General features: G+C 37.8%; 1 protein-coding gene across 9 annotated transcripts in view; it reads left to right on the top strand.

Moving 5' to 3' along the window:
• The window catches only part of SLC26A7 (solute carrier family 26 member 7), a 208851-nt gene that overhangs the window by 164858 nt on the left and 29653 nt on the right, over nt 1–14340 (top strand). For 3 of the 9 annotated variants that reach the window (XM_072603587.1, XM_072603580.1, XM_072603589.1), the window contains 5 exons: nt 1726–1832; nt 4529–4595; nt 9966–10028; nt 10512–10574; nt 11021–11158. In XM_072603587.1, coding sequence (XP_072459688.1) covers nt 1726–1832; nt 4529–4595; nt 9966–10028; nt 10512–10574; nt 11021–11158 — 438 coding nt within the window. The remainder of the gene's footprint in view (nt 1–1725; nt 1833–4528; nt 4596–9965; nt 10029–10511; nt 10575–11020; nt 11159–14340) is intronic. The other 6 variants (XM_072603588.1, XM_072603586.1, XM_072603581.1 and 3 more) reach the window with 5 other exon arrangements.

The raw sequence follows: 14340 nt of genomic DNA, 5'->3' as shown, positions 1-14340 counted from the left end.
GTTTAGACCCCCCCCCCCAAAAAGGACTCAGTTTAAAAAACTGGAGACCCCAAAGCTATTTGGTAATTTTGGGTAAATATCCATTACCTAGTTATGGTGTGGCTTGCAGAGGTGAAGATTTAGGAAATACACTGAATAGTCACCATAAATTAGGATGAGGTCTTCCATTAAGGGAACATAACCCTGTACTAAGAAGTGTTATTGAGAGAAAAGGATGGGGGTGTTTTTTACTTGTAATCCCTAATGCTGAGAGAGCTTGGGGCTGATAGTTGGCAGTTATCATTATCTCTTCCCATTGATCAGAAAACATTTTTTATTGACCATGTACTTAGCTGGGGAGATATAGAAGTGAAAGTCAGTACTCTCAAAAATATCTCAGTAAATAGTTAAATGTTCTGTTCTGACATTGAAGATAATTTTCTGAGTAGATGTTTTATGATTATCCAGACAATAAGGCTTTGAACTGTTTGCATGGGTAATGAAATGAAGATTTGATGAAGGCATTATCTAGATATTTAAAGCAAAAATCATGCTACTTAAGAAGAAAGAAATGTATTTTGGCTTGTATCAGTTTCACTGCCTAAATACTAAATGCAGTAAAGTCTTTTGTGCATGGAAATTCCTGGATTTAACAAAGTATGTAACCTTCCAGGGAGCTAGAGGGTTCCCCCTCCTTTTTATCCACACACCCTTCTCCCTTTCAGTATTTTAAGCTAAGAAATGCAAATGGTAATAAAACACATTGATGTAAACTGTTGTTTCCATGGGAAGAATTTACATTCCAACTAAAAAAGAAATAAGGTTTCTTGCATTCTTCCTTTTGAAGGAATATGCTGACCCTGGTTTTTGCAATGAATGGTTCCTTGCAAATTGAATGTATAATCGAATTCATTGTTCTGAAGATAAAATAAGGTATTACAGTATTGATGAGGTCACTCATTTAAAACTTAGTTTTAACAAGTAATAGTGTATATCATAGGAGACATTCATGAATTTCATAGCATTCCTACAAAAAAGTGGTACTCACAACATTGTTCTGTAGAGCTTCCAACTCCATGCACATTCACATAGTATCTCTAAATATTAATACTGATGCATGAATAATAGATACATAAAGATCCACATGTGCATTTATTTGTATTTGCATGGGTGTATCAGGAGGCCTAGACCTGTGATTTCATATTAGTGGGAACCCTTGGTATAAACTCCATCAATATATATTTGAAACTCATCTGGAATTTACAGCTTCATTTGTAGCTTACAGCGTTCAGGAGTGGCCTGGGGCACTTAGGTGACTTGCCCTTGATCACATCAAGAGCATTTGTTATAGGCAGAACGTGAACCTGAGGTTATCTCAAGTGCTAATACTTCTTTTTTAAATAGTAAAGCTGTGGGGACCTACTAATGCACCTGGGAAAGCACATTACAATGTTCAGTGGACTTACGTAGTCTTTCATGAGACTTTAGGCAAGAAGAGGTTGTGTCATTTAGAATGGGGCTCTATTCCTAACTTGGCTACCCACTTTTCTGTAGAGTCAGATGACATCATTCTCTCACTGGGCTTCAGTTTTTCCATCTGTTAAGTGAAATCATCCCTCCCAGGGGGCCTGGAGTGGGGTGAAGGGAGGAGAGTAGGCAAGAATTGGTCACAAGGGTATTATGAAGATAAAGCTCTGAAATCCCGAGGGGGAAGAAAGGGATGCCTAAAATCTGTTTCTTTTTCAGAGCATATGGGTCAGCACCTACATATTTACCATATGTTTCGCAGCTAATGTGGGGCTGCTCTTTGGTGTTGTCTGCACCATAGCTGTTGTGATTGTGCGTTTCCCAAGGTAAGGTGTTCTGTTTGTTTATTTATAATCTTTATAAATTCTGGTATATGTTCCATCTTCTGTGTTCTTCCTGCACTCTCTGTGATAGCCTAGCTTCAGGTTTTGCTAGGAGCATGTGTGTATGTGGGTGTGGGTGGGTGGGTGAGTGTATAGACATAGAGTTGTGTTTATCTCTATATATTTCTTTTTCTTGTGTTTGTCTCTGTAGATAGATAAGATAGATAGTTCAGCTTATCCTATAGTTGGGAACCAGAGTTCTATTTCATATGTAGGCAGGGATACTTCCTTTCTTCATGTACATTTTTGTGTGTGTCTATATGTCTATGTGCATATGTAAGTATATGTCTATATGTGCATGTCTGTATATGTGCATATATATGTTTTTGTAATATATATATATATATATATGTGTGTGTGTGTTATATACACAAGAAAGTACATGAAGATAGAAATGCCCTTGCTTACATGTGAAATAGAACTCTGGTTCTGAACTGTAATGTGAGGAATGTCTTATTACTTGTATCAAATGGAATATGTGAAACGATGTGAAAGTCAGGAAAATAGCAAAACATCTGTATTTTTTGGATTCTGCAGTCTTTTCAGAATGTGTAATTTTGGGACAGTATCCTCAAATGCCAGTGACACATAGATCATAGGTCAGTATTAATGGTAAATTGTGCAATTTCCTGGCAAAGTTTGCTTATCAACCAAACCCTGCATGCTTAGAAACCAGATGGAATCCAAACCCCGCAGACAATTTTGTAGAATTACAGCTCTTTAGAGCCAGTTAGGAACCTTAGATAAGAGATCATCTGCTCCAATTTCCCCGTTTTACAGAAGATAAAACAGAAATGTTGAGAGAAATCAGTGACTTTCCCTGAGCCAGCTAGAACCCAGGCCTCTTAACTACCAACCTAGTGCTTTTCTGAATCCATCATACAATTCATCATACAGTCATACAATTTGTCAAGGACTACACAGAGATAACTCTTTTTAACCGAAGCACCTGTTCCTTTGTGACCCGTTTTCCCTACCAACAGTCTGTCCTCTCATTTCCCTCTCTGACTCATTCTTTCCTCCCTGATTTATTTGCTCTCCTGAAGCTCCTTTTGCTTCCCCCCAGGGGCTATCCTTCCTCCTACGCCTCATCATGAGGCAGTGGGGTATAATGGATGCAGTGTTGGATTTCAGGTCGGGGAAACTCAAGTTCAGATTTGACCTTAGTCACTAACTATGTGACCTCAATCAAATCATTCATCTCCCTGGGATAGTTTCCTTATCTGTAAAATGAGGAGAGTGGGTTAGACTCAGTGACTTCTAAGATCCCTTCTAGTTCTATAACCCTAATGCTGTGACCTTTCTCCTCCTTCTCCTCCCCTGTCCTCCTTAGCACTCTGATCCACCTTGCTTTCCCTTGGAGTCTTCAGCTTCCGCTCTAGAATGGTGATAACATGCACAAAAGGACTGGAAAAGTAAAAAGTACAAATAATATAATACAAATTTAAGGTGATATCATTGACATTTATTATTATTATCCTATCGATTTTTCTCCAGGATCTTATTTTTCCTAATTTGACCATTTCTTAGACCCATCTCTGCTGTAAATCTTTCTTATTTTGGTTATTGTGGTGTCATGGCAATTTGGAGATTAGTAGAAACAAGCAGTAATAGTGAATGGTCCTCAGTTAAAGGTCTCTACTCCCATTCCAGTACTGTTCCTGAGAATACTAAGGCTAGTCACATTGGTTTCCTATTTCTCCTACTTATTAGCTACATAACCTTGATAAATCACTAGATATTTATGAAGCTTAGTTCCTTCATGTATAAAGTGGGCACTCATATTGCCTGATCTACCTAGCTAATAGGGTAAAATATTTTATGACTATATGAAGAACAAATTGTTATCATAAACCAATTATTGCAATATTAAATCATTATTCCTTAGTCTCTTCTTTTAGCTTGGTTGGGTTGGGCTTGGCTGTATCTAAAAAATACCAGATAATTATTGACTAAATTTCACTTCAGGGTAGGTTGGTGACACAGTAGTTAGGAAGAAAGCATCTTTCTGAGTTCAAATCTGGCTTCATGCACTTACTGGATGTGTGACCCTGGGCAAGTCACGTAACCCTATATGCCTCAGTTTCCTCATCTGTAAAATGAGCTAGAGAAGGAAATGCAAACCACTCCCATATCTTTGCCAAATGGAGTCATGAAAAGTTGAACAGAACAGAAAAACAAGTTTCACTACTTATGAGCCAATATTTTAAGCAAAGAACTGAGATGAAATCCTGCTTAGACTCAGATACATTTTGTGTCCTCAAACTCTGAGGATTTAATATCTAGTGTGGGAATAACTTTTTTTAATCTTAAAATCACAATTGCACCAAAAGGAAGATAAGCTCAGTTGGACCAATTTATGATTTAGTATTCAAATAATTTATCATTAGTGATGAAAGGCTGAGATAATTTCAGCCACCTAGAAATTTTTCATTTTCACTATCAGTAGGAGCTTTGAATGAAATAAAACATAATCAATTAATTTTAATTAGTTTCTATTTTAAAAAATCTTAAAATCCAATGGCTAAACACTATGATCTAATGTAAACATTCATAGACATATAAACAGCCAGAAAAAGTAAACAAAGATTTCTTTTTACTTTGACCTTTAAAAATTTTTCTCTTTGCCATACTTCCAGAGCCAAGACATTGAGTCTGAAAAATATGAAAGAATTGGAATACAAAGTGAAGACAGAAGTCGAGGGTGTAAGTTTGCCTTTCTAATTTTTTGTTCCACATTTGTCTTGTATTTTGCGTTACTTTTTATTGATAGTTTTATTAGGACTATAGGAGGATTATAAAAAGGTGATAAAGGAATGTTTTTCTTTTAAAAAAGTCTTTACTATTGTTATTTGTTTGAACTGGCAGCATTGTACATATGACCACCATATGTGCAGTTTGTATATAGTTTTAACACAATCAGTTGAACAAAGAAAGACTTCCTTTCATCTGGTGATCAATCCCAAGAGTCATTAAACAAGGCCATATTGGAGAAAAGAAGAGCTACTGTTCACAGGGGAACCATGAGCAGAATTAACATGAGTATTTCTTTTCATTGCCAAGTGGCCTCAAATTTTCTAACCAAATTTCTAACTCTGATCTGAAATGGAGAGGAGGGAAAATGGGTTGGGGAAAAACCAGAGAAAATTGGGAATAGGCAGGTAGCAACCTCAGAGGGTTCTTGTGTTTCCCTACTGTTTTTACTGAGTGAATGAGATAACAGTGGCAATCATGGTGGTAATGATGATGATGGTCCCTAACATTCGTATAGCATTTTAAGATCCACAAAGTACTTTACATGCACTGTCTCATTAGACCCTCACAACAACCCTGGGGGGCCAATGCTATGATTATTCTAATTTTGTAAATAAGTAAACTGAGGATCAGAGGAGTCTAGTGACTTAGACAGGGTTATATAGCTAGTAAATCTTTCAGGTGAATTGAACCTAGGACTTTTTAATCACGAAGGATTTTCATCACAATGCCATGGTATTATTTGGACCTCTCTCATGTGACTGACTTTTGATAGGTTCTGCATCTCTTACAAGAGAATAGCCCATAATTCTTCAATATTGCCCACCTGTAGACATATCTAAAAATCCATGTTTTTAATTTTTTACCTTCTTATTCATAGGCATCAGAAACCTAGCTTGATGTAGGTAAGGGTAGAAAGGTTAATTTGTGTATTTGCCATTTTTTTAAACTGATCTCATTTTGAACCTGCCCTGCAAATATTTAGTTAACTTTTTTCCTTGTTATTTTTCAAATTCTTTTGTCTCTCTATTTCTAGTTCCTATTGGAACTGGAAGAACTGGCCCCTTTTCTAAAAAACTATTCTCAGGGTTTTTCCAAATTAGCTGGAAGTGGTAAGCCTTAGGAATCTTCCTGAGAAATCCTGTACTTTTGAAAAAGGATGATTAAACTCAAGAAATCCCAATAATTTCTGAGTAATCATCACTCTACAAATATCTATTAAGCATCTATTATGCTTAATAAAGACAGGAGATAAAAAAAATGAAGGTATTCATGGCTTTAAGGATGTTAAATTACATCTGGGGAGATACCTGTGCATATATAGGTGTACGCAAAACATGCGGAAAATAAATTCAGGGTAATTTCTGGGGAGGGAGACACTAAGGAAAGAAGAGAGTTTTCATGCAGGAGATGGTGTATTTGATCTGAGCTTTGGTGGAAACTAGGGATTCTGAGAAGCAGAAATGAGGAGGAAGTGCATTCCTGGCATAGGGGACAGCCAATGCAGGTGGGAGATGGGTAAGACAAATAGAAAGCCAGTTTAGCCGGACCACAGGTCCATCAAAAAGTCTGGAAAGATCAGTCAAAGTCAAGTCATGGAAGATTAAATGTCACACAGGGGAGTTTATATTTGATCCTAGAGGCAACACAGAATCCCTGGAGGTTTTGAGTAGAGGAACAGTGTCAAAGTGTCTGTCCACTCAGTAGGAACCACTCTGAGCTCGGAGCCTTTGATGGTTGCTCAGCCTCTAACCTGCTGCTGATGCCGCCTCTCCCCACCTTTCTATACTGTTCTTTTCTTTCACTGCCTTTCCATACCATTCTTTTCTTTCTTTTCTTATCCATACCATTCTTTTCTTTCTCTGCCTTTCCATGCCATTCTTTTCTTTCTTTGTTTTTTTTTTTCTAGTGAATTCAGTACCTCATGAAATGTCTCAGATTGTCTGACTCGGAGGCTGAAGTTCTCCCTGCAGGTACAATGCTGAGAGCCAGCCCTAGCATTCTTACTGTTACCATGAAATGGGATGTTGGGTACAGGCACCATTCTCAGCTCAGAGATCACTGTCCTCAAGATGATTCCTGTGCCAAAGGCACAGGAGATGCAGTTCAGTAAGTCATTTAGTTAAGGAGTGTTCATTAAACACTTGCTATGTGTCAAGCACTGTACCAAGCTCCAGGCAGGAAGAAAACCAGGGAAGTCTGACAGAATAAAAAGGACAAACATCTATTGCTTCACACTCTACTAGGTTTCCTGTTACCAAAACATGAATTCTAAAATGTGCCCTGTCAAAACCTTGATTATTCCCAAATAAGCCAGTTCAGGCCCATATAATAATAGCTATAACACCAACAATAACAACTGGCTGTAGTCCTGGTCATTCAAGGCTCATAACAACCGTGGGAGACAGGCATCTCATCCCTCTTTTACAGTTGCAAAGTAGATGTCTTAGCAAGTCATTCAATACCATTGCTTTTTTTTTCCTCATCCCAAGGAAGTTAATATTTATCATCAGAAATAGGGATGATGCTGGTTGTGGCAAGGCTGGGAGTGGGAAACAAAGTAGACAAACCAAAAATCAAATGGACATCATTCTTTGGCTCAACTCTTTAAACATTTTCCTTCTGTCATTTTCAGTTCCTGTTTTTTTACTCTTCCATGCTCAGCTACCTACTAAATCTAGGATGAGAAGCTAACTTTAGGTATATTGTGAATGAGGAAAGATAATATAGTCACAACTGGTTTTTTGAAAAACATCAAAAAACATTACCCCAAACTTTTAAGGATCTCTGTTACAGTATCAAAGCTGGAAGGGACCTTGGAATTCATGAAATCTTACCCCTAAAGCTGAGGAAGCTAGGGCTTAGGCATCAGAATCACTAGGCTAGTTAAGGGGATGAGGTAGAATTTGAACTCAAGTCTTCCTGACTGCAAGTCTAGCTTAAATGCTCTTTACCAGAATGCATATGATGTAGGAATCCCTTCTACTGACACAGATCACAAACCTTCCTTGCCTTAGAACTGTGATTCTCAAACATTTTGGTGTCTCAAAAATTACTGAGGGAAGACACCCCTCCCCACAAAGGACTTTTGGTTATTTAGGTTAAATCTATTGACATTGATCATATTAGAAATCTGAATGCCATAGTATTATTAGGCATATGAGGCAGTTAGGTACACTGTGGATGAAGTAGTGGTCCTAGAGTAAGCGAGACCTGAGTCCAGATCTGGCTTCAGATACTGTGACCCTGAGCAAGTCATTTTTCCTCTGTTTGCCTCAGTTATCTTGATTGTAAGATGAGGGATAATAATCTCACCTGCCTTTCAGTGTTGTTGTAGGGATAAAATGAGAACATATTTATAATTGTGTTAGCACAGTGTCTGACACATTGTAGGTGCTAAACAAGTATTTATTTCCTTCCCTTATTATGAAAATATTTTTAGCCTCATGGATCCCCTAAGAAAATGTCAGAGAGACCCCAACGATAGCCAGACCACAGTTTGAAAACTGCTGCCTTAATGGATAATGTCTATATGTTTCTGAGGCTGAAGAGATTTTTCATCTGGAGTGACATAAACATCTGTTAGCAAGCACCTCCAGATCCATCTAGTTTGCTCTCAGAAAATGGACATCAAACTGAGGCACATGCTGGTAATGCCTACATTCAGTGAGGCTGAGTCTGGCATAGTTAAACTCCAGAGTTCTGAGCTGCAGTGAGCTAAGCAGATCAATTATTTGAGCTAAGCTTGGCATTAATATAGGGGAAAGCCCCCAGGAGCAGGGATGATCAGAAAAGAGTTTGTGAGGGAGAACAATAAAAATATCTGGTTATGATTCGTAAGAGAGCCAAACTCTGTTGCTTTTTCCTGTTTATAAAATACCATCTCCTACCTTTGCACCATTTTTGCAGAGATTTTTCCTTATGCCAGTATAGAGGGGACAATCATAGGAATCCCTATTCTGTTAGCCTGGAGCACCAGCCAGTGAGCTGCACTCTTGTACTTGACCTTTGCAGAGGATCATGTCCTTTGCTGGGGTGACATACAACTCTTAATTGATTCCCACGGGACAAGGAGCATGTTGAAGCTAATAGTTCACTGACAGTTGGGAAAAGGGACTCCTCTGAGTCAGAAGGAAATACTCTAGCTTGAGTAGTCTACATGAAGTTTTCTGATCCTCCAAATGGTTATTATTTCACCGACCACAAGCTCTATTATTTTGTGTCTGCTGTGTATATGCAGTTATCCCTTCCACATTGCAGGGATTAGGGGTAGGTAGTATCCCCCACAATCTAGAAAATACATCTATGTAAAATTTTTTGACCATTCCTTTGTACCAGAGAAGTCTGAATTATTACAGCATTAAAAGATAAAATATGTTGATATTGCACAATACTGTACATATATTTTATGCATTTCTGAGTTTCTAAACTTTTTATGTGTCATCTGCTGGCCTTCACTGCCACAAAATTCTCCCCAAGATTTCTTATAAAGTCACAATGTGAAAGGGTTTTCTGTATGTTTGCTGTTACTGCATATGCATAAATGTCATTTTCTCCCAGTAGATTACTGTTTTAATTTTTGCCTGGGCCTTGCCTTAATAAGTGCTTTTGAACTGAATTGAAGTAGGCCCAGTAGAAACAAACACCCTTTAAATAAAGCCTTTACAAACTTAGGAAATCTGTTTCCACCAGTTAAAACCACACTATAATGATCTTTTCTTTTCCAGAATAACTTTAAGATCTGTTCTTAAGAAAGCTAGCATCATTCTTCTCATAGGTGCAGCCTAAAGCAGCAGGTTAGCATGGTCACATAGTCTTAATAATGGGTGATTCAGAGTAATCTTGACTAGTTTAGGACTTTATGATGATTAAATGTGGCAGGTCCAGGGACTTACTCTTTTGTGGTGTGCTTGTGACTTAACTTAAGTTGAAGTTATTTTTGTAACTTAGAGCTCACTGAAGTTTAAGCTGACTCTTCTAAAGTCTGAACCAGAGATAGAGATTTGGAAGAGATCTTAGACATTTTCTAGTGCTGCTCCCTTGTTTTACTAATGAGGAAAATTAGTCCTGGAGAATTTAAGTTACTTGACCAATATCAGTGATATTGATTATTGACCAATAAGCAGTGATCTTGCTGGCTTTCTTGGGGCATAAGATCATTTTTTAAAAAATCATTCTATTTGCTTATCTGCATCTCCATGTAATTCATTGTTATATAACCTGTTTTGAGGTAGAACCTGAGTATTAAGAAGCCATTTTTTTATTTTTTAAAGCAATGAGGATTTACCATTATATCTAAATTGCCATCTCCTCATTCCCTAGATGGGGCAGCTAAGTGGCAAAGCAGATAGAGTACCAGACCTAGAGTCAGGAACATTCATCTTGGTGAGTTCAAATCTGGCCTTAGATTTGTACTAGCTGTGTAACCCTGGGCAAATTACCTCACCCAGTTTGCCTCAGTTTCCTCATCTGTCAAATGAGCTTAGAAGGAAATGGTGAACCATTCTAGTATCTTTGCCAAGAAAACCCCAGATGGGGTCATGAAGATTTGGATACAACTGAGAAACGTTTGAACGACAGCAACATGTTCTGGATGAGTGGTTGTGCTCTGCTCATTTCAGGACTAGCTCAGGAGTTCGTTTTCAATGGCATATTCCAAGTTCCTGCTCTCACAGCCCTGGGCAAAGTTGTAATGCCCTCTCTCCTCCTTAGCTACATGCCATTCTCCTAACCCCAAGAAGCCCCATTTTCTGTTTCCCAGGCGCCCTGTGCCCTCATGCTGCTCCCTGGCTGTCCGCAGCCCAGCAAAATATTGGCCTGCTTTCCCGTGTTCTACCCTCCACCTATCATGATTTCTCATTCCCTTAGTGTGAAAGCTCTCCGATAGAAGGCATGAACACTGATTTTCTGATGAAGGTAATTAAGTCAAAGGTATGAATGACTGGGAGAGTTTAATATTAAGGATTTCTTTTTAAAGGAGGGAACCCAAATAAGTGAAATAGGTGGGAAGAGTAGAGGGAAATTGTTGCTGTCCCTTTTCTATTTCCTGGCCCTTACCCCAGCTCTATACCTTAAAAACAGAATTATTCAACATGATACTCATTTTCAAAAAGAATGTTAACATACAGGCTGGATATTAAATACCTCTAATGGAGATTAATTAAAGCATTCTGACCAGCATGTCTTATGGTACATCATCTCTCAGATAGGGAACTATGAAGAAAAAACAAAAGACCCAGAAACCTTCTGTAATAACTTTGTATTTTCCTTAAAGATTAATTATCAGTATCATGCAGTCTTGTTAAAAGAAGACATCATTTCTTATCTCAAGAAATTGAAGGCAGAACTCTGAATCTTTGCCTTTTCTTCCCCTAAAGGAAAATTTACAACAGGTGAAAATTATAACCATAAACAATCCACTTGTCTTCCTGAATGCAAAGAAGTTTCATGCTGATTTAATGAATACAATCCAGAAGGATAATGCCAATAACCAGTCACCTGATGATATCAACAAGGTAGGAAATTAAAATCAAAGGTCACCTATCAGAGTGTTATAACTAACAAAATTAAAAAAAACAGATATTCAGAGAAACCTCCAATAAAAAGTAAAATGCTGTTATCTCTTGCTTTCTTTTATTCATTTCATTCATTCAACAAATTATTTATGGAGTAACTATTATGTTCAAGAAGCTGTGCAAAATACTTTGGGGGAATAGAATAGTTCCTCAAAAGTAGTGATTTTTTTCGGTCTTTGTATTTATTGCCCCAGTTCCTAGTACAATGCCTAGAATATAGTAGGTGCTCAGTAAATGCTTGTTGATTGATAAAAGGAGGGGACCTGACAGCTTTCTTTTAATATTTAAAAGAGCTGGAAGATTAGGCGTCTGTATATTCAGAATGCAGAACTAGAAACAAAAGTTTCAAAAGAGGCAAAATTAATCTTGTGTCAAGGAAAAGCCTTCTAACAATTATTTTCATCCCAAAGGGCAATAGGCTTCCTTGAAAAGCTCAGAGTCCCCCCTCAGTGGAACTTTTCAAGAAAAGGCCAGATGGTCATATCCTCTGTTTGTGTGTGGGGATGGGGAGGGTGGGAGGGGGTGAAATGGGGAGAAGAGAGAGAGAGAGAGAGAGAGAGAGAGAAAGAGAGAGAGAGAGAGAGAGAGAGAGAGAGAGAGAGAGAGAGAGAGAGAGAGAGAGATAATATGGATTGTAGATCAGAGTACTATGAGAGCTTAAAAACCATCTTGTCTAATCCCATCATTTGAGAGGAAACTAAAGTATGTCATAGTGGAGATTCCTCTTTGGGTATTGTTTATACTAGATAGCTGCTGAAGTCCCATCTACTCTTATGGTTTCATGAGTTTGTCATTCTATGAAAGATCAATAAATCATTCCTGTGTTGAAGTAGTTTACAATCTAATAGGTAGCAGAAGACATACAGATATCCTCTCCCTCTCCCCACAAAAAACTAGAAGGCAAGGAAAAATGTGGTAAGAGAAGTATATGACTTTGATTATTATGATACAGACAAATTTAACTTCCCCTTATCAAGGCACAAATAATGTAATTGAAGTAATGAATGAAGTATCCATAAAGCTGAATGTTCATTATAGTTTGAATGAATCATCTTCCTTTGTACCTACAATAATTGAATCTTTAAGACCTAGCTCATATCCCATTTTAACAGTGAAACCTTCCTTGAACAAATTGGCCTATAGTGGTTTCTCCTTCTGAGTATTTAGAATACCATTCATATGGGCAGTGAGCATATAGTACTTTTTACTGTTAATTTATTTTACTATGTTTGTATTTTATCTCCCAGTTAGATTCCATACTCCAAGAGGGCTATGCCTGTGTCTTGATAATTGCCCACAACTGTTCTTTCATATCTATGCACTCCAAAATCCCTTTCTTTTCTATTTGTTTTATATCATTCCATCTTTTCCCATTCCTTGTGACCTCTGACCATGGTTGTGCTGGGAAATATTAAACAATCAGCTTTCCAAAAAACAAAAACACTTTTCAGTTTGATCTTCTTTATTAACATATGCTCAATCACTTTCTTAAGTCTGGATTATCAACAAAACAATAAAACTGAATCCCAATTTGTAGTGCTTGCTGATTTCCAAAGTGTAAATACACTAAAAATTTAACTTTTGTCTCTCCCAAGCCAGTAAGATCTGACTCCACCACATCTGTACCCCTAACCCTTTTATTTGGCCCCCGCCTCAATTCCTGTACCCTCTGCCCCTCATTTCTTTCCTTGGCCTTTATGACTGGACTTGTGAATCAGTTCAGTTCTAGGCTATTTACTTCTGTCAGATCCCTTGCACCTTGTCTTGTTGACAGTCATGCATTGTCAAACTCTGATTTTGTATTAATCCCATGATCAACTTGCTTTCTTCATGCCCATATAATTTTCAATGAAGCTAGAGAAAATCACAAAATTGTACTGATTGAGTCCTTTACAGATCTAATCAGGTGGACCCTTATTGCAGCAAGGCAACTTAATTGACTTGTTATCCCACTCACCAAAGTAGGCATTCCAAATTTTTTTACTCCTCCTCAAAACTCCCATGGTGCTCTATCACCTGACTTTTTTAGCTGAAGACCTAATAAATATTTCACCAGAACAATTCAGGCTGTTTTCCTAGTGCCCCCTCTTTTCTCTCCTTCCTCCTCATCTCCATCACTCAAAAGTCTTCCTCTTGCCTTTTCTGTTACCCTTCTCTCTCATGAAGAAGTGGCCCCTTCTCCTTCCTGAGGCAAACCCCTTTGTTTACACTGTTGATCTCATCTCCTTCTATTTCCAGCATATTGTCACACTATTCCCATCATTTCCTTAATCTTCAATCTCTCCCTACCTCTTGACTCCTTACCTGCTGCCTGTGAGCGGATCACTGTCCTCAAGCTATTTTATTTAATGCAGAACAAAAACCCAACTTGATCCCACCAAACACACTAGTTATTGTTCAATATCAAACTTCTTGGCTAAACTTGATGACATCATCTACACTAGTGCTTCCAGTCCCTTTCCTCTCACTCATTTCTGAATTACTTGCAGTCTGTTTTTTTTTTTAATCTCATTGTTTAACTGAAGTTTCTTCCTCTGAAGTTATCAATGATCTCTTAATTGTTAAATCCAGTGGTCTTTTCTCAATCCCTTTCCCTTCTGAGCAATATGAAGACATTGTCAGTCACCCTCTCCTCTTCTTTAGATTTCCGTGCATTCTCTTTCCTGCTTCTCTTCCTACCTGTTTGATGATTTCTCCTCAGTAATGGTAAATGGTCAAGGCCTTACAGTCCCTGGAACAAGAAGCCTAAGATAATGTTCCTTCCACTCTGGGGACAATCAAATTTTAAAAAAAGGAAAAAGGGTAAAAAAGGTGAGCAAAAAACAACATAAAAGAATCTTACCACAGACAATTACTGTGGTGACAGGGAAGATTGAGAAACAAACTCAGAAGAGGACAACAATGACAAAACATCTATGGGAAGAACCCCAAAGAAAAATGGGAAGTCTCAAGCCCAGAAAGAACTCCTGGAAGAGCTCAAAAGGAGCTTAAAAATCATGTAAGAGAGATAGAAGAAAAAGTGGGAAAAGAAGTGAGAGTGATGCAAGAGAATTATGAAAAAAGAGTCAGCAGTTTGGAAAAAGAAAAGAATTGCTTAAAAAGTACAGTTGGTCAAATGGAAG

This window comes from Notamacropus eugenii, chromosome 4 (genome assembly GCF_028372415.1).
Source record: "Notamacropus eugenii isolate mMacEug1 chromosome 4, mMacEug1.pri_v2, whole genome shotgun sequence".
In the NCBI taxonomy this organism is placed as follows: domain Eukaryota; kingdom Metazoa; phylum Chordata; class Mammalia; order Diprotodontia; family Macropodidae; genus Notamacropus; species Notamacropus eugenii.
Note: the sequence above shows the minus strand (reverse complement) of the source record. Positions and strands in the feature narration are given on the sequence as shown.